Raw genomic sequence first — 24,719 nt, forward strand, 5'->3', positions numbered from 1 at the left:
AAATTTTGAATAAAAATCATCAACAATGGCATAAGAAGTCACCATCATTCGCCAGCGGTCTTGTCAAAGATGGCGGAGGAGTTGATAGGCTCAGGGCACTCTCTTGCTCTTGGGGTGGGAAACTGTCCTTCGGAAGAATCAGCAACGACCAGCGGCCTGAGGATGGGAACCACTGGGTAATAGACACGAAACGAATATCCACAGGACATGTGGCCTGTAATTGAGAAAGTGTGGTGGTGATCTCTTCGTTGGCAAAAGATTCCCGACTAGGCCACCATTCCGATCTTCGGGACGGGCTGCCAAAGGGCAGGTGACGATGAGAGAAAAAGATTGAACAACCAACGAAAGAATAATGTTCTACGGGTCAAGTGTGGAATGTCGGAAGTCTGAACGTGGCAGGCGAGCTAGAAAATCTGGAAAGGGAAATTCTAAGGTTCAGTCTAGATACGCTGGGGTCAACGAAATGAAATGGAAATGAGAGAAGCATTTCTGATCAGATGATTATAGGGTAATATCAACAGTAGCAAAAAGATGTGTAACAGGCGTAAGATTCTTCATGAACAGGAAGGTAGGGCAGCAAGTGAGTTGCTGTCAGTAATTCAGTGACAGGGTTGTTCTTATCAGAATCGACTGCAAATCAGCACCGACAACGATAGTTCAGGTATACATGTCAACTTCGCAAGCTGAAGATGAAGAGAGAGAGAGAATATTTGAAGATATTGAACGGGTAATGTAGTATGTAAAGGGAGGTGAAAATCTAATAGTCATGGATGAGTGATATGCGGTTCTGGGGGAAGGAGAAGCAGAAAGGGTTACAGGCGAATATGGGCTCGGTACGGGTAATGAGAGAGGCGGAAGACTAATTAAGGTCTACATCGGATTACAGCTACTACTTGCGAATATTCTGTTCAGTTATCACAGGAGGAGGTGATATACTTCAAAAACGCCGGGAGGTACGGTAAGATTAATGTTAGATTACCTTATGGTTAGGCAGAGATTCCAAATCAGATACTGATTGTAAAGCATACCCAGGAGCATATATAGACTCAGATCACAATTTAGTAGTGACGAAGAGTAGACTGAAATTTAAGAGAGTAGTCAGGAAGAAACAATGCGCAAAGAAGTGGGATACGAAAGTATCAAGGAATGAAGAAGTACACTTGAAGTTATCTACGGCTATATATACTGCGGTTAGCAATAGCACAGTACTCAGTTCAGCTGAAGAGGAATGGATATCCCTAAAAAGGGCAATCACAGAAGTTGGAAAGAAAATCATAGGCACAAAGAAGGTAACAGCGAAGAAACCATAGGTAACAGAAAAAATGCTTCAGTTGATCAATGAAAGAAGGAAGTACAAAAACGTTCAGGGAAATTCAGGAATATAGAAATACAAGTAATTTAGGAATCAAATAAATTGAAAGTACAGGGAAGCACAGGCGAAATGGCTACGTGAAAATAGTGAAGAAATCAAAAACAAAATGACTGTCGGAAGGATTGACTCAGCGTATAGGAAAGTCAAAACAATCTTCGGTGAAATTAAAAGCAAGTGTGGTAAGAGAGGAATGGGAACTTCACTGTTAAATGCAGGAAAGAGAGCAGATAGGTGGAAAAAGTACGTTGAAGGCCTCTATAACGGAGAACACTTGTCTGAGGGAGTGATAGAGAAAGGAACAGTAGTCGATATGGAAGAGATTTGGAGTCCAGTATTATAATTTAAAGGAGACTTGAGAAGGCAGAAGGGATAAATAATATTCCATCATAATTTCTACAGTCATTGGGAGAAGTGGCATCCAAACGACTATTCACTTTTGTCTGTGGAATGTGTGAGTCTGGCGATATACCATCTGACGTTTGGAAAATATCATCCACACAATTCCGAAGATCGCAAGAGCCGACAATTGCGAAAATTATACATATATGGACATGGCGTCTGTTGTTTCGGACATATAAATATATAGTTCTGGCAATACCAGCCATGACCTTCTTCTTCTGTGCGGATGCACACATATTCCCCGAACTCTTACGGGACTTGGTGAGAATGTCTTCCACGAGTAATGAGTGTGTTGGATGTTTTTTTTGTGGGGTTTTAGGGCGCTCAACTACTGAGGTCATTAGCTTCCAGTCACAAATGTAAGTGCACATATAATCTGGTAAAACGCAAGGGGAGGGGAACACCAGAAAGTGCTTACAAAGGCGCAGATAAAATAATTAAAAGAGTTAGATGTCTATGGACAATCCGTCAAAGTAATAAAACGAAGAACACTAGCAGCTGCTTGAGCGTCATCAGCTAAAATTTCCTGTAAAGTAGATGGCAGACACAGGACAACACGAGATCGATTAAAACGGGGACACGACAATAAAACATGGCACACTGTCAATGCAGTACCACAGCGGCACTGCGGGGCGGGGTCACCGGATAGCAGGTAGCGGTTGCTAAACTGGCAATGCCCAATCCGCAACCTGGCCAAAAGGACCTCCTCTCGCCGAGATGGTCGGGAGGAGGTTGTCCAAACTGTTGGGAACGGTTTTATGGCCTGGAGCTTATTTTCTTGAAGTGACGACCAAGTATCCCACCATAATGACACAAGCCTCTTACAAACAACCCCACTAATGTCAGACGATGGGACACAAAGGGAGGCTGGCCGAGGCAGGAGGACTGCAGCCTTGGCCGCAGCATCAGCAGCCTCATTCCCAGGCACTCCTACATGGCCTGGAACCCACTTAAAGCTAACAGGAGAGCCATCATCAGCAAAATAATCCGTTGCACCGAGGGATGGACCGGATATGGAGCTCCAAGCTTCTGAAGAGCACTGAGTGAATCAGAGCAGAGTACATACAGAGAATGGCGGTGGCGGTGGACATACTGAACGGTCTGGTGGAGAGCAAAAAGCCCGGCCGTACAGCTGGAATACTGGTCGAGGAGCCGGTATTTAATGGTGACGTCCCTGACGACAAAGGCACAACCGACACCATCGTCAGTTTTCGAGCCATCAGTGTAAATAAAGGTGTTAATGGCAAGTCGCGCACGAAGTTCGACCAATCGTGAGCAATACACTGCATCCGAAGTACCCTCCTTCGGGGGCGAGCTGAGGTCAAGATGAATGTGAACCGGAGCCTGGAGCCAAGATCGTGTCGGGCTCTCACCCTCTCTGAAGGTGGTAGGGAGGGCAAAATCCAGTTGTCGAAGCAGGTGACGAAAGCGGACTCCAGGGGCCAGCAGGGCAGACACATAAAACCCATACTGACGGTCGGGAGAATCGGCGAAGAAGGACTATTAATAGGGGTGGTCGGGCATTGACAACAGCCGGCAGGCATACCGACAAAGCAGTACGTCGCGCCGGTAGGTCAATGGTAATTCGGCAGCTTCAGCATAAAGACTCTCGACGGGACTAGTGTAGAATGCTCCGGTCGCAAGACGTAACCCCCGATGATGGATGGAGTTGAGACGGCATAGAGGGATGGCCGGGCAGACGAGTAGACAAGGCTCCCATAATCCAGCTTTGATCGCACTATGGACCGATATAAGCGAAGCAGGACAGTGCAATCCGCTCCCCAAGATGAACCACTAAGAACACGGAGGACATTAAGGGAACGTGCACAACGAGCAGCCAGATAAGAGACATGCAGAGACCAACAAAGTTTCCTGTACATGCAGAGACCAACAAAGTTTCCTGTCCAGTGTGAGCCCTAAAAACTTTGTTGTCTCCATGAATGGGAGAACAACGGGACCGAGATGTAAGGGTGGTGGAAGGAATGCTTTATATCGCCAAAAGTTGATGCAAACCGTCTTCTCTTCAGAGAACTGGAAGCCATTAGCCACACTCCATAAGTATAGGCTGTCAAGACAACGCTGAAGGCAGCGCTCCAGGAGGCATGTTCTCTGGGCACTGCAGTAGATCGCGAAGTCATCGACGAAAAGAGAGCCCGAGACGTTAGGTGGAATGCAATCCATAATTGGATTGATCGTTATGGCAAAAAGGGCTACGCTCAAAACGGAGCCCTGAGGCACTCCGTTCTCCTGGAGGAAGACGTCGGGCAATACGGAACCCACACGTACCCTAAACATTCGATCTGTTAGAAATGAATCAATAAAAAGGGGCAGGCGACCACGTAGGCCCCACCTGTGCTTAGTGCGGAGGATACCTCCTCTCCAACAGGTATCGTAAGCCTTCTCCAAATCGAAGAACACAGCTACCGTTTGGCGCTTTCGCAAAAAGTTGTTCATGGTGAACGTCGACAAGGTCACAAGGTGGTCAACAGCGGAGCGTTGTCGACGAAAGCCGCATTGAACATTGGTATGTAGCAGTCGAGATTTAAGAATCCAAACTAACCGAGCGTTAACCATGCGCTCCATCACCTTACAGACACACTTTGTAAGAGAAATGAGGCGGTAACTAGAAGGAAGGTGTCTATCCTTCCCGGGTTTGGGTATGGGAACAACGACAGCCCCACGCCAACGCATGGGGACCTGACCTTCGGTCCAGACGCGATTATAGGTACAAAGAAGAAAGCATTTGCCTGCCGAAGAAAGGTGTGTCAGCATCTGAACGTGAATGGCATCTGGCCCCGGAGCAGAGGACCGGGACAGTGCAAGTGCACGTTCTAGTTCCAGCATGGTAAAGGGGGCATTATAATCTTCCAGATTCAGCGAGTGGAAGGAAGGTCGCCGAGCCTCTTCTGCCTCTTTTCTGGGAAGGAAGGCAGGGTGGTAATGGGCGGAGCTTGAAATCTCCGCGGAAAAGCGGCCGAAGGCGTTGGAGACATCCACAGGGTCCACAAGTACCTCATTACCTGAAGTCAGACCAGGTATCGAGGAGTGGGCCTTAATGACCGACAGCCGGCGCAGGTCATCCCAAACGACAGAAGAGGGAGTAAAACTGTTAAAGGAGCTTGTGAAAGAGGCCCAGCAAGCTTTTTTGCTGTCTTTGATGACTCGACGACATTGCGCTCGGAGTCGTTTGTAAGCAATACAATTCGTCAGCGTAGGATGGCGGCGAAAGGCGCGTAAAGCACGTCGTCGAGCGAGGATAGCGTCTCTGCAAGCCTCATTCCACCAGGGGACTGAAACACGACGTGAAGAAGAGGTAGTACGAATAATGGAATGTTCGGCAGCATTGATGATCACAACCGTGAGGTATTCGACCTGACTATCACAGCTGAGAAAATCTTGGTCCGAAAGGTCGCCAGGGAGGAGTAAAGTCCCCAGTCAGCTTTCAGTATGTTCCAGCTCGAGGGATGCGGGGATGCGGTGTGGTGCAGTAGACGAACAACACAGGGGAAATGGTCGCTCAAATAGGTGTCAGAAAGGACATACCACTCGAAGAGTGGTAGAACAGATCGAGAGGTCCAAGTGGGAGTAGGTATGAGCAGAATCCGAAAGGAAAGTCGGGGCGCCAGTATTGAGGCAGACAAGATTGAGATGAAACTTCCTGGCAGATTAAAACTGTGTGCCCGACCGAGACTCGAACTCAGGACCTTTGCCTTTCGCGGACAAGTGCTCTACCATCTGAGCTACCGAAGCACGACTCACGCCCGGTACTCACAGCGCACGCTCCGCTGCGGAGTGAAAATCTCATTCTGGAAGATTGAGATGGTTGAAAATATCCATCAAGAGAGAGCCTCTCTGACAGGATGCAGGGGAACCCCAAAGGGGATGATGGACATTGAAGTCACCAAACAATAAAAACGGCGGAGGAAGCTGAGCAATGAGGTGCAGCATGTCAGCCCGACTAACTGCAGATGACGATGGAGTGTAGACAGTACAAATAGAAAAAGTAAAGGCAGAAAGAGTAATACAGACAGCTATTGCTTGGAGTGGGGTGGTCAATGGGATGGGATGGTAATAGACATCGTCCCGAACGAGCAACATGACCCCACCATGAGCTGGAATACTGTCCACAGGGGTTAGATCAGATCACTCAGAGGTATAGTGGGTAAAAGCACTACGGTCAGTTGGGCGTAACTTCGTTTCCTGGAGACCAATGACGAGTGGACAGTGCAGGCGGAGGAGCAGTTGTAATTCCTCCCGATTAGATCGAATACCTCTTTATGTTCCAATGTAACAGAGCCATCGCGAATCAGAGAAAGGGGGAACGAAACGGGTGAAGAGCTGGTCACCTCGATGGCCGCAGAGGGCCAGGTTTCGAGGGAACATCGCTACAACCGTTGGGAGGCGGATCCTGTTCCATAGAGTCGTCGCCAGCTGCGGCCACATTCCTGGGGTGCGCAAGAGGGGCAGCATCGTCCGCCGACGACAGGCCAGCTGAGCGCCTGGCAGCAGAGCATCCCGGCGAAACTGAGGACGGCCGGGAGCAGCGACTATCGGATCGAGCATCAGACGAATCGCGCCGGGGTGGTGAGGGGGATAAAGACTTCTTCTTTGAGGCCTTCTTGGAAGACCGATGAGTCACAGGGATGGTAGGCTGTGGGGGCTGGCCCCGAAGAAAGTCCTCACGCTTGGGGTCCGTTTTGGAACGCCGGACCTCGGAAGCTGGGGTCCGTAACATTTCCCTGATGGACGCCTGAGAAGAGGATAGCTTCTCAGGCGGCGGCGGAGGAGGAGGAGGAGGAGGAAGGGTGGCCCCTGGGGCAGAGGGGGCAGGGGCCGCGAGGGAGGAGGATTTGGAAGGGAGGGATTTGGGATGCAGAGGCATAGACGCCGGTTGGGGTGAGGAAGTGGAGGGGGGACAGGATAGGGGTGAGGATACTGCAGAAGGAGTGGACACGACCGATGCAAACGACGTTGTCAACATCACGGGATGGAGGCGGTCATATTTCTTCCTTGCCTCAGAATAAGACAGACGGTCCAAGGTTTTCAATTCTTGTATCTTCTTCTCCTTCTGATATGCAGTTCAGTCGAAAGATCTAGGCGAGTGGAGGCCAGGACAATTGACCCACCAAGGTGGTGGGGTGCATGTATGTCCCTCACGAAGAGGACGTCCACAATCGCCACAAAGGGGCTCAGTTTCACACCGTGACGATATGTGCCCGAAGCGCAAACATCGAAAGCATCGCATAGGAGGTGGGACATAAGTTCGCACTTCGCACCGGTAGCACATCACCTTTACCTTCTCTGGGAGAACGTCCCCCTCGAAGGCGAGGATAAAGGCCCCAGCGTCGATGCGACGGTCTTTGGGGCCACGCTGGACTCGCTGGACGAAATGCACGCCACGGCGCTCCAGGTTGGCTCTGAGCTCCTCATCAGATTGCAGCAGGAGGTCCCGATCGAAAATAATCCCCTGCGTCCTATTGAACGCCAGATGTGGGACAATGGACACTGTGATGTCCCCTAGTCGGTCGCATGCCTGGAGCGCCACCGACTGTGTAGCGGAGGTGGTCTTTATGAGAATGGAACCCAAAGGCATTTTACTAAGAGCCTCGATTTCTCAGAAGATATCCTCGATATGCTGTACAAAGAACATGGGATTGGAGGTAGCGAACGTCCCCCCATTGGTCCGAGGACTAAATAGTGGGGGAAGTTTTTCGCCCCAAGCCGGTGGGCCTGTCCTTCCTCCCAGGGAGTGGCCAAGGGGGAAAAGGCAGAAGTACCAGAACCAGAGACAGAGACAGAACCTTTCCTCTTGGAAGACGCAGCCGCAGAGCGACCTGATGCATGTTGACGTTTCAGCTGCGAAACGTCCTCCCCGATACCACCCACTCCGACCAGGGGCTCTCCCCACGGGCGCCACCCAGCCTCAGTAAGGGCCACCTGGCAGGATGACCATTGCCGGGAGTCCTGATGCCCCAGGTAGACGGGCATCTACTCCTTGGCTGACGTGGGGAGGGTGCAGCTCAGGTATTGGGAGTACGATCCCTGTGTTGTCAGGGGGCTACAACCTAGAGGGTTCATGACGACCCCACCACAACGGGCTGGCTACCGTGCTGGATTTCGGGTGCCGTGGAAAGTCCATCATGATCGTAGGTGCAGATGAGGACGCACTATGGGTGTAACTGGTGCAACCCATCAGGTGTATAGGCCCAAATTGATGAACAGTGGGTGCAGTTACGACGCTGTTACGATGAGGAGTGCCAAGGTCTTAGTGCACTGAGGACCGGTGATACACCACGTAAGGTGTCCTTCCCCAAAATGGAGGTCAAACCCCAATGGGGACCATTACATTGAAGGCCGAAATGGTTGAAACTCCTTTTAGTCGCCTCTTACGACAGGTAGCAATACTTCGGGCCTATTCTTACCCCGGACCCGCAGGGGGAGAGTGTGTTGGGGTGGGACAGTACGAGTGTAGTGTGTGGACATACAAGGTGAGAATGTGGGTCTCGCGGGAGGCGTGCGCGAGATAGTCCCTGCAGACGCACTATCCTCTGTGCCCTCGGTGGCTCAGCTGGATAGAGCGTCTGCCATGTAAGCAGGAAATCCCGGGTTCGAGTCCCGGTCGGGGCACACATATTCACCTGTCCGCGTTGACATATCAACGCCCGTCAGCAGCTGAAGGTAATAAATTAATTCTAATTCGAAAATTATTGCACAATCAGCTTAACAGTTGATACATCCTAGTTGCTGACAAGAATAATATATAGAAGAATGGAAAAGAAAATTGAGGAGCTGCTACTTGACGATCAGTTTGGGTAAAGGGGAGGTAAAGGCACCAGAGACAGTTGCCACGTTGCGGTTGACAACGAAAGCAAGATACAGAAAAATCAAGAAGCATTCAAAGGATCTGTCGTCCTCGACACAGTATCCGACAATGTCAAATGGTGCAAGAGGTTCGAAATTCTGAGAAGAATAAGGGCAAGCTATACGGAAGGACTAGTAATATACAATAAGCACAATGGCCACCAGGGAACAATACAAGTGGAAGACCAAGAATGAAGTGCTCGGATTTAAAACAATGTAAGACAGGGATGTGGTTTTTCGCCCCTACTGTGTAATCTATACATCGAAGAAGCAATAAACGGAAATAAAAGTTAAAAGTGGAATCACAATTCAAGGCGAAACAATTTCAGTGTTAAGATTCGCTGATGATATTGCTATCCTCATTGAAGGTGGAGAAGAATTACGTGGAATGTACAGTCTAATGAGCACAGAATATCGATTGAGAGCGTGCCGGTTGGTTTCATCGTCCGTCAATTTGCATTTCGCGCCGTTACTGCTCTACCACAGTTCCTTTGTATTCCCCACAGTGTTCGTTGTGCCTAGGTGCGCGAGTGACGCTTCGGTGGAGCTAGCGGCGTCAAAGGTAACAGCCAGTTCTCGACTGCCGGTGTTTACGGCCTCGGCGTTGCCTAGGGGCACCGCAGTGACGATGCAGACTTGTGTTGGCCAGGTCGTGGCTGCCGATAGCAAGTGTGTCCGTCTTCGAAAGTGTTGAAATACATCCGTAGTGTTTTAGGTCTACGTTGCTGTTCTTCGTTTTGGCTATTACATGGATTAGTCAAGTTACTGTAGAGTGTAATTCGTAGCCAAGATTTGTGTTTAGGCTCGGCTCACCGTTCCTATTGGATTTTAGAACATATATTGTGTTCGAACATTATGAATTACCTCGAAGGAAACGGTCTATTGACACACAGTCAAAATGGGTTTAGAAAACATCGTTCCTGTGAAACACAACTAGCCCTTTATTCACATTAAGTGCTGAGTGCTATTGACAAGGGATTTCAGATCGATGCCGTATTCCTGGATTTCCGGAAGGCTTTTGACACTACCACACAAGCTGCTCGTAGTAAAATTTCGTGCTTATGGAATATCGTCTCAGTTATGTGACTGGATTTGTAATTTCCTGTCAGAGAGGTCACAGTTCGTAGTAGTTGACGGAAAGTCATCGAGTAAAACAGAAGTGATTTCAGGCGTTCCCCAAGGTAGTGTCATAGGCCCTTTGCTGCTCCTTAACTAACAAACTTTTTGGGAGACAATCTGAGCAGCCATCTTCGGTTGTTTGCAGATGACGCTGTCGTTTATCCACTAATAAAGTGATCAGAAGATCAAAACAAACTGCAAAACGATTTAGAGAAGATATCAGAATGGTGCGAAAAGAGGCAGTTGACCCTAAATAACGAAAAGTGTGAGGTCATCCACACGAGTGCTAAAAGGAACTCGTTAAACTTCGGTTACACTATAAATCAGTCTAATCTAAACGCAACGAACAACTTAAATTGGAAAGAACACATAGAAAATGTTGTGGGGAAGGCTACCCAAAGATTCCGTTTTATTGGCAGGACACTTAGATTGGCAGGACACTTAGAAAATGTAACAGACCTACTAAGGAGACTGCCTACACTACGACCTCTTTTAGAATACTGCTGCGCGGTGTGTGATCCTTACCAGGTAGGACTGACGGAGCACATCGAAAAAGTTTAAAGAAAGGCAGCACGTTTTGTATTATCGCGAAATATGGGAGAGAGTGTCACAGAAATGATACAGGATTTGGGCTGGAAATCATTAAAAGAAAGGCGTTTTTCGTCGCGACGGAGTCTTCTCACGAAATTCCTATCACCAACTTTCTCCTCCGAATGCGAAAATATTTTGTTGGCACCGACCTACATAGGGCGGAACGATCACCACGATAAAAAAAATGGCTCTGAGCACTATGCGACTTAACTTTCAAGGTCATTAGTCGCCTAGAACTTAGAACTAATTAAACCTAACTAACCTAAGGACATCACACACATCCATGCCCGAGGCAGGATTCGAACCTGCGACCGCAGCGGTCACGCGGTTCCAGACTGAAGCGCCTTTAACCGCACGGCCACACCGGCCGGCGATCACCACGATAAAATAAGAGAAATCAGAGCTCATGCGGAAAGATATAGGTGTCCATTCTTTCCGCGCGCTGTACGAGATTGGAGTAATAGAGAATTGTGAAGGTGGTTCGATGAACTCTCTGCCAGGCACTTAAATGTGATTTGCAGAGTATCCATGTAGATGTAGATGTAGATTGTCATTCCTCAACGTTACCGGCCGGGTTCGGTTAAGTGGTCCCTAGGGTCGTTGTAACGTTTATTTCTACCTTAAGAAGACAACGCCGATAGGCCACGCCGACGATTAGAAGCTATGTGGTGTTGCGACGATGCTTGACAAGGAGAACCAAGACAGTGCGTTGGTTCCGCAGCTTCTTGGTCGTGTTTTCTATCATACTACAGGCCGGTAACGAATGTGAATTGTTAGCGTTGTTGAACTGTGTGATTTACTTGTTTTATTTTGTGGTGCGGCCGTTGTGAGTTATTGCAAGGACTGACTCTGACAACAGCTGTGCTTGATGACCCTGTTGCTAAGGCAAACTACAAAATCGTGTTCACCGTGGTAAAGTGATGGAAACGACCGTTACGGAGTAGCTGCTACCACTCTAGAGGTTCTGCGTTTGATTCTTGTTGTTTTGGTGTCGTAAGGCTGTTGTGGAATGTTGTTAGGATTGCCTCCAGCGGCAATGTTAGTGGTAAAAGTTTCATTGATTACAAATGAGTTTTAGCACATGGAACCGTCGTAGTATGCTGACTGGAAAGATCTTTATGCAGCAGTGATACCATCCTTGGCTGTGGAGATTCTAGATCCTCTGTATCTGGTTGTTGCTATTGATGTTACTCAAAAGGGGAGGTACTGATTGTCTGTCGCAGGGGTACGGAGTGTTTTTTAAAAACTGAGGCTTGGATTGTGGAAAGTTGAGATTTCCATGTGCTTTGTTGTGTGGTCACAATGTCCTGGCAGTGCAGGGAATAGCATGGTCAGGGCTTTTACTGTATTTGAATTGATTCTAAAGTTTTTCTTAATAAAGTGTGTATGTTGCCCTTTGGAGCGGTTGTATTTCGGGGTGTATTCTCTGAAGTAGCGTACTTCGCTACTGTAGAATAGCAAAGTGGTGCACAAGTATTGTTTGAAGTAGCGTGCTTCGCTTCTGCCGGATAGCGAAGTGGTGCATCACCATAGTTCGTAAATTTTAAGTAAGAGTGCTTGACTGCAGCTGATGGACTGGATGCGGTGGTACAGGCTTATTTAATATTGTTTTGCGCAGCGCCTTAGTGGCCACAGGATTACGGCTTGGACGGTGCACGGCCTCGCTTGCGTGGCTATGCCGCGTTAATGTTAAGGATACCGCATTGTGGTTGCGGCCCTGTGAGCGTATAGCGCGTCTGGGGTGACAGTAACTTGAATGTAGTGGTCATTGAGATTGGCCAGTGTTAAGTTTAGTGTTTCAGGTTTTAAAAGCCTTGTTGCTAAGCCGTGTTAGGCTATTCTATGTGAATATACTCTTAGTAATCGTGCGCTTGGCCAATATAGAGTTTTTTTTAGCTTAGTAAGTTTTAAAAGCCTTGTTGCTAAAGCTGGGCCCTGTTAGATTAACTTAGTAATCATCACTTGGCCACCATGCAGTTTAACTTGTAAGAACCTTGTTGCTAAATCTTGATTCAGTTTTGCCTGCCATTTGTCTTTGATGGTTAAATTATTACCCTACTGTTGAAGTTAGCTACCGCCCTTTCTTGTTCTTTTTTTTCCTTATCGTGAGGCTAAGTAATCGAACTTCAGGCATGGGCTACCCCTATTAAAGCTAAAACGAGCCAATATAAATTTAACTGTACATTGGATGCTTAAGCTCTTAACCCCTCTGCTAATTTTGCGCTACGTCACTTCCAGGACGAAGATAGTGATTGCCGTCTTAGTTTCAGGGATCCTGCTGCAGCGTGTTGAACGTTTGGCCTGGATTCATGGCTCACCACACGATCTTGCGGGATATCTTCCAGAGCTCCAGAAGGACCGAGACGGCGTTCGTTTCCTGTCATCATACAGCGGGCGACGGGTGTTGAACATCGGGGAGAGCTTGATTTTTAATTGCTGAAAACCATTAAAGGAAATTTAAAAGACTGATTCGATTCCACCTCGACACTTAATGATCTAGCCCTCCAGTCCTACGAAATCGGGAAGAAGAGCAAATCGAAAAACGACGAAAGTAATGAGAAGCAGAAATGAGAATAGCGAGGAATTCAACATCAGAATTGGTGATCACGAAGTAGATGGTGTTAATGAATTCTACTATCCTGGGAGTAAAATAACCCATGACAGACGGAGCAAGCAGGACATCAAAAGCAGACCAGCAATGGCGAAAAGGGCATTCCTGGCCAAGCGTGGACTACTAGTATCATACATAGGCGTTAATTTGAGGAGCCTGTGGTGAAGTTCTTACTGTACTGACAGTGTGACTACGAACGTCTTGGTCTACCCGTTTTCAAAGGGCACACTTATTCGTTTTTGGTTTACCAGTCTTGACAGTTGGTATCCTTGTGCACTCTGTCGTATAAGTGAGTCAAATTAGTCTTTGGTACGACTGGCGAATGAGTGTGTCACACACTGAAATCTATCGTGAGTTCAGAGCTCTGGTAAAGAGTAAATTGCGATCTGTCTGCCTGATCGCTAGACTGTGAGATTTTGCATTTCTTTCGTGGCCGCGATCGATTCGCGGATGCCGCCTTACGCCTAGCCCCCGACGCACACATCTCGCCAGCTGCAAGTTACATCGCTGCACGAAGCAAACAGGGTAACGTACTGCTGCTCCGGCCTTGTCAGGCTTGTACAAATCACAATCGCCACTTGTTCTCAGCTACACCTACATAGACTTCTGTGGATTATCGATCAAAGTTTGCTCAGCGTTAGACCAATTCAGATTGCGTTATCCACATTTTTAGGGCCAGAGTACTTGACTCATTTTTGCCACCCGGGATCCTTGTCCATTGTGGTCTTAATCCACCTGTAAGTTATTTACGATATTCAATCATAACGTAGTCTGCATAAATTGTCAGTCTTTGTTTTTGGGAAAATAAATGTTGTCGGTCGACTAGGTTTTACATACATTATCAATCATTTTTATATAACCCCCAAAAACGTTAACTTTCATTGTGGGGTCCGCTGCCAGTATCTCGGATTGATGGCACCTGTGACAGTCAGATAGCGTTGCCTAGCGTAGTCATTCAATTTGACGTTCCTTGCGCAGAATTTTGAATTGATGGCACCTTGGGTGACCGTCAGATCGTAGATAGTGTTGCATAGTGACGTTTGTGTTCCCCATGTTTAATGTGATACACTGGGCAGAATAAACTCGCGTTGCTGGCACCTAGACATAGTACTAATACTTAATTATTGTATGTGTGTATTTTCATGTTTTGGCTGTGACTCCTGTGTGACTTGATTGTTTCTGACAGCGAACGGCGTAGTGTTGATTTGTTAGGATTGAGATTTTTGTTTTCTAGCATAGACACGGATGCTGGTATTTGAATTCGTTGTCAGGAACTAGGAATCGGTAGCTCACGGGAGCGTAATTTAAGATTACAATCTGTGTGGCATAGGAATGTGTAGTGTTTAAATTCGTGTGGGCCAGAATTAGAGTGCATGCTTACAAGAAGCAAGGCAAGTTTGCTACAGAATAACGGAAGTAATTGTAGCACAGAATTGTATGGTAGTGAAACAGGGGCTGTGAGAATGCCGGAACAGAGAGAATTTAAGTACTTGAGGTGTGGTACTACAGACGAATGTTGAAAATTAGGACTGACAAGGTACGGAATGATGAGCTTCCGCGCAGAATCGAATAGGAGAGGAATATGTGTGAAAAGACTGAAAAGAAGGGACGGGATGACAAGACATCTGCTAAGACGTCAGGAAATGACTTTCGTGGTATTAGAGGGATCTGCAGAGGAAAACAGAAGTCGGAATACATCGAGGACGTAGGCTGCAACTGATAGTCTGAGCTCAAACGGGTGATACGCCACTATGGCGAGGAAGAGTACACGCTTCCAATGGGCGTTCACCGCGATGTCACCAAACACGGATGCGACCATCATGATGCTGTAAACAGAACCTGGATTCATCCGAAAAAATGACGTTTTGCCATTCGTGCACCCAGGTTCGTCGTTGAATACACCATCGCAGGCGCTTCTGTCTGTGATGCAGCGTCAAGGGTAACCCCAGCCATGGTCTCCGAGCTGATAGTGCATGGTGCTGCAAACGTCGTCTAACGGTTCGTGCAGATGGTTGTTGTCTTGCAAACGTCCCCATCTGTTGACTCAGGGATCGAGGCGTGGCTGCACGATCCGTTACAGTCATGCGGATAAGATACCTGTCATCTCGACTGCTAGTGATACGAGGCCGTTGGGATCCAGCACGGCGTTCCGTATTACCCTCCTGCACCCACGGATTCCATATTCTGCTAACAGTCATTGGATTTTGACCAACGCTAGCAGCAATGTCGCGATACGATAAACCGCAATGGCGATAGGCTACAATCCGACATTTATCAAAGTCGGAAACGTGATTGTACGCATTTGTCCTCCTTACACGAGGCATCGCAACAGCGTTTCACCAGGCAACGCCGGCCAACTGCTGTTTGTGTATGAGAAATCGGTTGGAAACTTTTCTCACGTCGGCACGTTGTAGGTGTCGCCACCGGCGCCAACCTTGCGTGAATGCTCTGAAGAGCTAATCATTTGCATATCACAGCATCCTCTTCCTGTCGGTTAAATTTCGCGTCTGTAGCACATCATCTTTGAGGTGTAGCAATTTTAATGGCCAGTAGTGTACAATGGGGCTGCAGGCCAACGATTTCCGTAGGGAAGCAATGTCAAAGATTGTCACGAACGTCGGCCTGTTCCTCACTGCACTGCAAACTGTCATTTTCGACCGCGAAATGCCTGGGAATCAATGCCTGAAGGAAAATGGTGGTTTCATTGTCGCAATCTCTGTCACCCCCTGACACCTCCTGGTATCGATTCCGAGCGGTAGTGTGCCTGGTATGATTTCCTCGGCGGCTCATAAGAAAACCGTGTGATTTCAACGTTGGGTGTCGCAGTTATGACTACCATCGCAGAGCGTCAAAAGAAGGGGGTGAAATGTGGGTAAGACAGCGTACGACGACCTTCCCGTCGCGCTAAACGTCCACGTAGGGCAGAACTGTGGTGAAATTTTTTGCTAATGTGACTTCAGTAACACATGTTACACCTCACTTGAACTTTGAACTCTGTTCTTTCTTTCGCATGTGTCGACACCTCGCTGTTTCACACATCTCGGAGCTCGAGGGTGAAGCGGCAGGGTGCCACGATTTTGTAACATTACAGAAGAAGACTGGAGGCACCTCTGAGCCACATTTCAAACATCTACATCGCAGTGGGAGACAAGTAAGGAATTCGAAACAATGACAAGTTGCGTAGCGCCGTCTATACATATTTTGTGAGTTGATAGTGTGGACCAAACGCAAGAAAAAAATTTCCATTAAACATGTGCTCTAAAGCACATACCTTAAGAAGTATGAGCACTTGTTCATCTTAGCTGCTGTGGAATACATTTCTTCTGCTGAAGAAGTGCCCATAGATGTTAAGTTATGATGTTTTGAGCCCATGTTTACCAGACAATTTTTTCTTCCTTTAGTCCATACTACATCCTCCCAAAACATCGAAAGCAAAGAGCTTGCAGTAGAAGGGATTTGTTTCATAGTATCGAAGATGATGTGTTCATAGCTTTTGAGATGTGCATTGTAGGACCCATATTTATCACATTTTTTTGCTTCGAATGATCATCCCTATCATATACCTAAATACTGAGGATTCCTTCTGGGAGACATGAGTATGTGCGTGAGTGTTCTGGTGTGTGTGTGTGTGTGTGTGTGTGTGTGTGTGTGTGTGTGAGAGAGAGAGAGAGAGAGAGAGAGAGAGAGAGAGAGAATACTCTACTGCAAAAGGCGGACTGAATAGCCTCTACAGTTAATGTGATGTTATACCTTATAGCGGCTGGACAATCAAGATGAGTGTAAAAATGCTGACGACGCCATAGACCAGTGATGGTTAAACTTTTTTGCTCAAGAGCTAATATAGACATTGCGGAGCATCACCTCTGATGATGATGATGATGATTAGTGTTTTAGGGCGCAAAACAGCGAGGTTATCAGCGCCCGCTCACCTCGGACCTTAGCATGTTGTGTGCCCTTCAATGGACTAGCTACAGTAAGGGCGCGGTAAGTTGGACGCCATCCTTCCAGTACTGATCGTTAAAAGTCGGCACGATTCGGAAAATTTCGTAACGACTAGTCTGTTTCAGATTACAGTCACTGTCTGCGACCCCAAAGCTGTCACACTGTAATTGCCTGATAGAGCGGATGATTAATTGATTAATAATAGTAACTATAATTGTATTTAAAGGCATTATGCAAAATGAGTCACTACCACAAATTCTTGCCATATCTTTTGAATGTCATGTGTCTTCTACACGTAGTGTTGTTCTACAATGATGTTCCTTGCTAGGAAGAAGTAGCACATTTGAAGACCGAGCGAGGTGGCGCAGTGGTTAGCACACTGGACTCGCATTCGGGAGGACGACGGTTCAATCCCGTCTCCGGCCATCATGATTTAGGTTTTCCGTGATTTCCCTAAATCGTTTCAGGCAAATGCCGGGATGGTTCCTTTGAAAGAGCACGGCCGATTTCCTTCCCAATCCTTCCATAACCCGAGCTTGCGCTCCGTCTCTAATGACCTCGTTGTCGACGGGACGTTAAACACTAACCACCACCACCACCACCACCACATTTGAAGATGACCATCACTGTAATGCGCATTCACGAATGGGTGTTACCTCTGTGTCCAGGTTTATACTATGGCAGATTACTGGAATGAGCCATTGACGCCTGTGAGTTGCCAGTACTGCAAGACAAAGAATAAAACGTTGCCCCCCTCACATCCTCCATCCCCACAATGGCCGCGCTACTTACCCCTCTGCCCCTGCGGAAAGCGACCAACTTTACTTAGCGCACAGCCGAATTCACAAACGTCAATTAAATGAAGCACATATTACAATATGAAAGACCCTCTAAGTATTTTTGTTTGTTACTGACAAGGAGAGGTCCCCACCTGTGAGATCGACTTTTTTAAACTATCTATACGGTGATGTAGTTTAAGATCCCAGGTATCACACGCTGTAGCCATTTACCCTGGTGGAACCTCGTTTGCGAGTAATTGAAAAAAAAAAAAAAAATCGGAATTTTGTGTAACGTTGAATACCATTAGAAAAGTCGTATTAAATAGCCTGGATGCGTGGTATAATGGATAGGATAACAGCTTCAAGCGCAGGACATTGTGGGTACGAATCTTGTCAGGTGCAGTAAGATTTATTTTTAAATCTTTACCGAGTGGCTTCGATCATCGTTTCTATTCAGTTAACTGATTTAGAAGTAATTCCTTCGGCACATAATTTTAATCATATCAACTTCTTCATTTGTTTTCACTTTTCTTCCTATCATTCTTTCTCCACTTGAAATTTTTGCTCTTGCGTTTCTATTTAATTTTATGTATTAATTTCAGTTTAATGTCTTTTGTTTGATCACCCAATCTTTTCGTTCACATTACTGCATTCGTTATATCTATTTCTTATTTTGCTTGAATTTCATTTTACTTATAAACCCGTCTTTCATTTAAACTTTCATCTGCGTTATTCTGTCCATAGTGCAATAGGTATTTAGGTTATGTATTAAATGACTGTGTAACAATTACTGTGCAAAAAAATGCGCATCTGACATAAAAAATATGTTTTTTACACCATTGCACAAATGTAAATAGATTATTTCGTCTTTTGTTTTTTAACTGATAGATCGGTATTTTCAAATAATTGGATATTATAATAGATAAATGTAATTAAATTCATGTTCACAAAAATTCCGATTAGAAAACGCACGATACGAAGAAAAAAGAGTAAATGAAATTTATGTTATGATTAACATTAGGTGACAAAGAAGTGGAATTAAAAATTACATTTAAATTAATTAATTCAATAAAAATAATGATCAAAAGTCATTTCGATAGAGATTCAAAAATTGAAAAAACTTTCTGCAACTGATGAGTATTTAACCCGTAACCTCCTGCATGCGAAGCTGTTATCCTATCATTTACACCTCGCAGTCGGACTATAGCATATAACGCGACTTTTTTTAGCATTATTGAGTGTCACACAAAATTTCGAAATTTTCTCGTCAATTAATCGCAAATGAGGGGCCACCAGGGTGAATGGCTGTAGTGTGTGATACGTGGGATCTTAACCTACATAACCGTGTTGATAGTTTCAAGCCTACCGCTGTGGGCGAGAGGTTCTAGGCTCTTCAGTCTGGAACCGCGCGACCACTACGGTCGCAGGTTCGAATCCTGCCTCGGGCATGGATGTGTGTGATGTCTTTAGGTTAGTTAGGTTTAAGTAGTTCTAAGTTCTAGGGGACTGATGACCTTAGATGTTAAGTCCCATAGTGCTCAGAGTCATTTGGACCATTTGATAGTTTCAAAAAGTCGATCGCACCGCTGTGAACCTCTCCCTGTGAGCAGGAAAATTAGAAACTGCTAAGGTTAGTTGACGTTTTAGGATTGGGCTGTTAGTTGCTAGATGCATATTGCTATAAATACGGCTGAGAACAGCCGGCCGCACGGATACGTGATTCGGGCCACAGTTTGACGACCACTGCCATAGACTATTTACATTCTATACATTCTATGGAGGTTACTGACCTCGGTTGTACGACGGCAACAGAACACTCATGCGGACGCGGCTGCCATGGACGTCATGCGGGCAGGTGCCACCTACCTGCCACCGGCGACAGCTTCCTCATCACGCACCACCGGCACTTCCACTAGAAACAGAAGGCCACACGTCACTCACTGTGCACTGGCAGCTGACGCTGTTCAAGGCTGTACCTGCTAAAACGGAACTGTAGTTCAGCACCACTAATGGATCGATATCAACAGTTGGTGATCGATCGAAAGCCCATGTAGAGTTCTTGATGCGGAATTCAGCTGTGCCATATCTCATATAAGTTACGCAGTGTTATTCGTAGGTACCTACAGGGTTTCAAAAGACGACCGCATGAAAACTACAAGACATTCAGAAAACAGACACATATCAGTTGATAGAACATCTCTCGAAGTTTTAGACTCACATTGCAGGTGCTCAGTATTGTTACCGTTTGTGACGCAGCAAAGATCGACACGGTATTCAGACTCTTCACATACACGACCCAAAACATCATGGTTGATATCAGTCACCGCATAATTATTCTTCCTAGCAACTCTTCCAAATTAGGTGACAGTGGAGGCAGGAATAATCACGTGGAATTAAGTCAGTTGACAGTGAGGGCCAGTGAAGTAGAGGAGTTCGGCATTGAGATAGTAACAAACGTCTGAAAGAAAGTATGGTGGAGCACCGTCTTATTGTAAAACGTAATCCCCACTTCCTTGTTGTAATTGCGGCGTAAGTCGTTGCTTTAGCATTTAAAAGCTGCACGAAACCAGTCTAGTTTTCACCGCAAGGAAAAAGTTCTGGTAATCCATTGTAAATAGCAGCTACTTGAAGATCTCAACAGAAGAGTTCGCCCATCTACCAATACCCACTGGCCATGCTGTTGAAGTGCTCGCAAGAGAAACTGCAGACGAAGAGGTCAAGACTGCTTTGATGACAATGAAGCCTGGGAAAGCCACTGGCCCCAAATGATCTTTGCCGGCCGCGGTGGCTGAGCGGTTCTAGGCGCTTTAGTCCGGAACCGCGTGACTGCTACGGTCGCAGGTTCGAATCCTGCCTCGGGCGTGGATGTGTGTGATGTGCTTAAGTTATTTAGGTTTAAGTAGTTCTAAGTTCTAGGGGACTGATGACCTCAGAAGTTAAGTCCCATAGTGCTCAGAGCCAGAGCCAGATGACCTTCCAGCAGTGTTATGGTGTTCCCATCATTGGAAGGGAGTTGAAAGTTTAACGGAACTCTTCAACAAGATCATTGACGGGGGACGAACACCAGCTGATCGGCAACAGAGCAGCACCGTGCCTATCTTTAAGAAAAAGGGAAATTCTGCCGAATGCATTTCGATTTCTCTGTCACGCAATGAAAATCTCTGAGCGTGTTGTGGATCCAAGGGTCCGTGAGATCACACAGATTTCCAGAAACCAAGTTGGATTTGTGAAGAACTGCGGCACAATTGATGCGATTCATGCTGCAAGACCCTTAGTCGAGAAACATCTTGAGAAAGCCAAGCCGCTGTGTCTAGCATTCCTGGATCTCGAAAAGGCCTTTGATCGGGTGCCACAGAGTCTCATCTGGCTAGCACTTCGACAGCATGATGTTCCAGAGCAGCTTATTAACTTGGTGCAGTTACTTCATGCACAGCCAAGAAGTTATGTCCGTACAACCTCAGGACGATTCAAGGACTTCCCATCACAGTCGGCGTTCATCAAGGTTCTGCATTATAACCACTTCTTTTCACTCTCGTAATGGACACCGTGACAGCTGACCTGCACCGGCCATTTCCGTGGACCCTACTTTATGCTGACGACGTGATGCTGGCAGCAGAAAACAAGTTTGATCTGCAGAGCCAAAATCAAAAATGGAGTGACCGGTTGGCGCCACAAGGTTTGCACTTTAATTTGAAGAAAACCGAGTACATGACATGAGACAGACATGAAATGGGTTCATCACGATTAATGGTGCAGATATGACTCGTGTGGCTAAATTTAAGCACCTCGGTTCCACGATCTCTGTTGATGGCCGACTCACCAAAGAGGTCAACACCAGAACTCAGGCAGCCTGCATGTAGTGGCGATCAACAACCGGAGTCACTTGCGACCGCAGGATGAAAGATAATTTAGCATCAAAAACCTATCCCTCTGTCATTCGACCAGTCGCCTTGTATGATTGTAAGTGATAGTTAACTACAGTTGAGGCAAAACACCGCCTGAGTGTAATGGAAACAAAGATGCTAAGGTGGACAGCAAGCCTCACTGAGTTAGATCACGTTTCCAATGACACCATTAGCCGGCCGGTGTGGGCGAGTGGTTCTAGGCGCTTCAGTCTGGAACCGCGCGAACGCTACGGTCGCAGGTTCGAATCCTGCCTCGGGCATGGATGTGTGTGATGTCCTTACGTTAGTTAGGTTTAAGTAGTTCTAAGTTCTAGGGACTGATGACCTCAGATGTTAAGTCCCATAGTGCTCAGAGCCATTTGAACGATGTGACCGCATTAGGAAACAAGATGCGTGAGAGTCGTCTTCGATGGTTTGGGCATGTTTTACGGGCCGGTGATGACTCTATTGGCAAGGCTGGTTATACACTTGAAGTCGTCGGCAGAACACCCAAAGGGCGATCTAAGCAACGTTGGGTTGATACGATTCATAAAGACCTTAAATGCGTGAACACGCAGCCGGTGATAAAGCGAAATGGAGACAACGGACCTATGTAGCGGACCCCGCAAGCACGCGGGACAAACGCCGAAGGAAAAGAAGAATCCATTGTAAATAATGGGACAGCAGCCGGATATGAAGAACTTGAAAAAATTGAAACCACCTGCTGTATTGTAATTCAATCGTTCATTCAAAACGTGCTACCAGATTCGATGCGGAAAAGCGTCGTCTTCAGGTCCCAAGCACAGTCTGCCATCAACGTACGAACCACATTGACGAAAACCAACGGAGTCTTCAAATGGAAGCAGTACAACCTATTAAGCATGTTACGCCAGCATGCCTAAGTAAGTCGAGTGCAGCGGAGCAACAATAAACTAGATTCCGTAACTTCCGATAACAAGCCCACAAATGGTCAGACGGCAATAGTCCGCTGCGCTCTACTTACTTGGCTGCAGATTCTGACGTAACATGCTTAATAGGTTGTACTGCTTCCATTTGAAGACTTCGTTGATCTTGGTCAATGTGTTTGGTACGCTGATGGCAGAATACGCTTGGGGCCTGATGACGTTTTTCGCATCGAAACTGGTAGCACGTTTTGAATAAACGATGACTGAACTACAATGCAACTGTTGGTTTCAATTTTCATTATTCAGGTGCAAAAAAATGGTCCATAAACTTTTCAAGAGGACAGGATACGAAAGGCGCTAACTTTAGTTGAATCACGAATGTCTTCTACAAAAGCGTGTAGCTATTGTGCGCCCCAGATAACGCATGTTATGAGCATTCACCTTTTTGAGACACAAGGAACGTTGCTTCGTCACTGAAAACCAATGTATGTGAAAAAGTGTTTTGCTCCAGTTACCGCTAAAGTCATTTCAAAAGTTAAAAAGCTTATTCCGAGTAGTCAGCGCATATGACAACTGCAGCCGATATTGTTTTACAGGCACACATGTGAGCGGAATGCACCAGACAGTTGTGTGTGGCATCTGCAGTTCTCTGCTCGCACACGTCATCGGTTTCTTTGGGCTCCTGGTGAATGATTCTCGCATACATTTCACTTCCTCTGCCAGCAGTCCCGCCTGGCCTGTTCTCTTCGCACTGCATAAGCTGGTAGTCTCACGGAATATGTCGTGCCACTTCTGACTGTTTTGTCCGCTAGAACTTTGACCTGATATTTGGTACTAAATTATCACGAAAACGTCATAGTTGACACACATTTAGCGAATTCAAGGAAACAAACAGCGCGCGTCGCTCCATTATGCACAATATTTCGACATGTCAGCCCCATAATGGTGGGCTCTACAACTACACTACTGCAGGTATTGCGAATCAAAAGTTGGTGAGATGGTCTGTCCAGTGATAAGTGTCATTTTTCTGTAAGTCTTAATTTTCCTGCCGTCTCTTCTGAGACGCCGGAAGATAAACTTATGAATAACCCCTATACAGACAGAATTCTATGTACAAGATGGATGCTCATTCCAAAGTCGCTAGTTAATTATGCGTAAGACCTTGTGTGATTACAACGTTTAATCTTTATGAAAAAATTTGCACCGGCCTTCGATATACAGGGTGAGTCCAAAGGTATGATAGTAGCTAAAACGTTTCTGGACCAAATGTTGCATGGGACAACGGGGGCCATAATATGACGTCGGTTTTGTGTTGCCAGGTGAAGTCGCGTCATACATATGAAGATCAATTTTTTTTTAATAGGATGCTATAGTTCGGTACTTAATTTCTGGTAGCGGCTATCGAGGCGAATCCAATGATGTGTAACAGTACGGTCTTTGAAGGCCAACGAAGGTCAAAAAGGTGGCATGAACGTCAATTTACAGAAGGTTTTCGAAGTGATGAGCATTGGTATCAATGCAGTGCTGCAATCTTCTTATCATGGATTGAGTGGTATTCCATATCGAAGCACAGGCTCTGACAATTCTCTCTTGTATATCGTGAAAATAGTAAATATTCGTCGAATACGGCGTATCCATATAACGTGCCATTGACATGTAAACACCATTCGACGGTTTCGCAATACAACACTAATAGGAGCGGTAAGACTAGTATCGTCAAATCAAGCGAATGTGAATGATGTGTTCCTCTGAAGAACAAGCTGATACGCTTCTCATTTACGGAGAATATTAACGAAATTCAGTGAGAGCTAGAGACTTATACGCTGAAAGATATCCTCAACGTACTCACCCTACAGGTCGTACATTTAAATGTGTGTATGATAAACTGAGAACAACTGGATCTTTAGAGCATTGGAAACATATCCGGTATAAGAAAGTTACTAACGAGGAAACGGAAATTACTACTCTTACCACTGTGCTTCGAGATCCTTGTGTCAGTTCGCGTCAAATCGCAAGGGAATCAGGCATGAGCAAGAATAGTGTTGTTCGTGTTCTGCATCGCTATAAATATCATCCTTACCATATCAGTCTCTACCAAGAATTAACTGGCACGGATTGTATGCGACGCATTGAATTCTGCCGATGGGCTGAACTTCAGATTCAGAGGGGCGACACGTTTATTAATCTCATTTTATTTACTGACGAGGCTACATTCAAGAACCATGGAAATGTTACACTACTGGCCATTAAAATTGC

The 24,719-nt window shown here is 46.3% G+C and overlaps 1 protein-coding gene and 1 non-coding gene across 3 annotated transcripts in view; one reads left to right on the top strand and one right to left on the bottom strand.

The window, feature by feature from the left end:
* LOC126456980 (uncharacterized) overlaps positions 1-24,719 on the bottom strand; it is a 334,582-nt gene that overhangs the window by 289,943 nt on the left and 19,920 nt on the right. For both annotated transcript variants that reach the window (XM_050092935.1, XM_050092934.1), the window contains exon 2: positions 19,541-19,586. In XM_050092935.1, the coding sequence (XP_049948892.1) occupies positions 19,541-19,586 (46 nt within the window). The remainder of the gene's footprint in view (positions 1-19,540; positions 19,587-24,719) is intronic.
* Positions 8,324-8,398, top strand: Trnat-ugu (transfer RNA threonine (anticodon UGU)). Its single transcript has one exon. It is a non-coding gene; the product is annotated as a tRNA-Thr (tRNA).

This window comes from Schistocerca serialis, chromosome 2 (genome assembly GCF_023864345.2).
Source record: "Schistocerca serialis cubense isolate TAMUIC-IGC-003099 chromosome 2, iqSchSeri2.2, whole genome shotgun sequence".
Taxonomy (NCBI): domain Eukaryota; kingdom Metazoa; phylum Arthropoda; class Insecta; order Orthoptera; family Acrididae; genus Schistocerca; species Schistocerca serialis.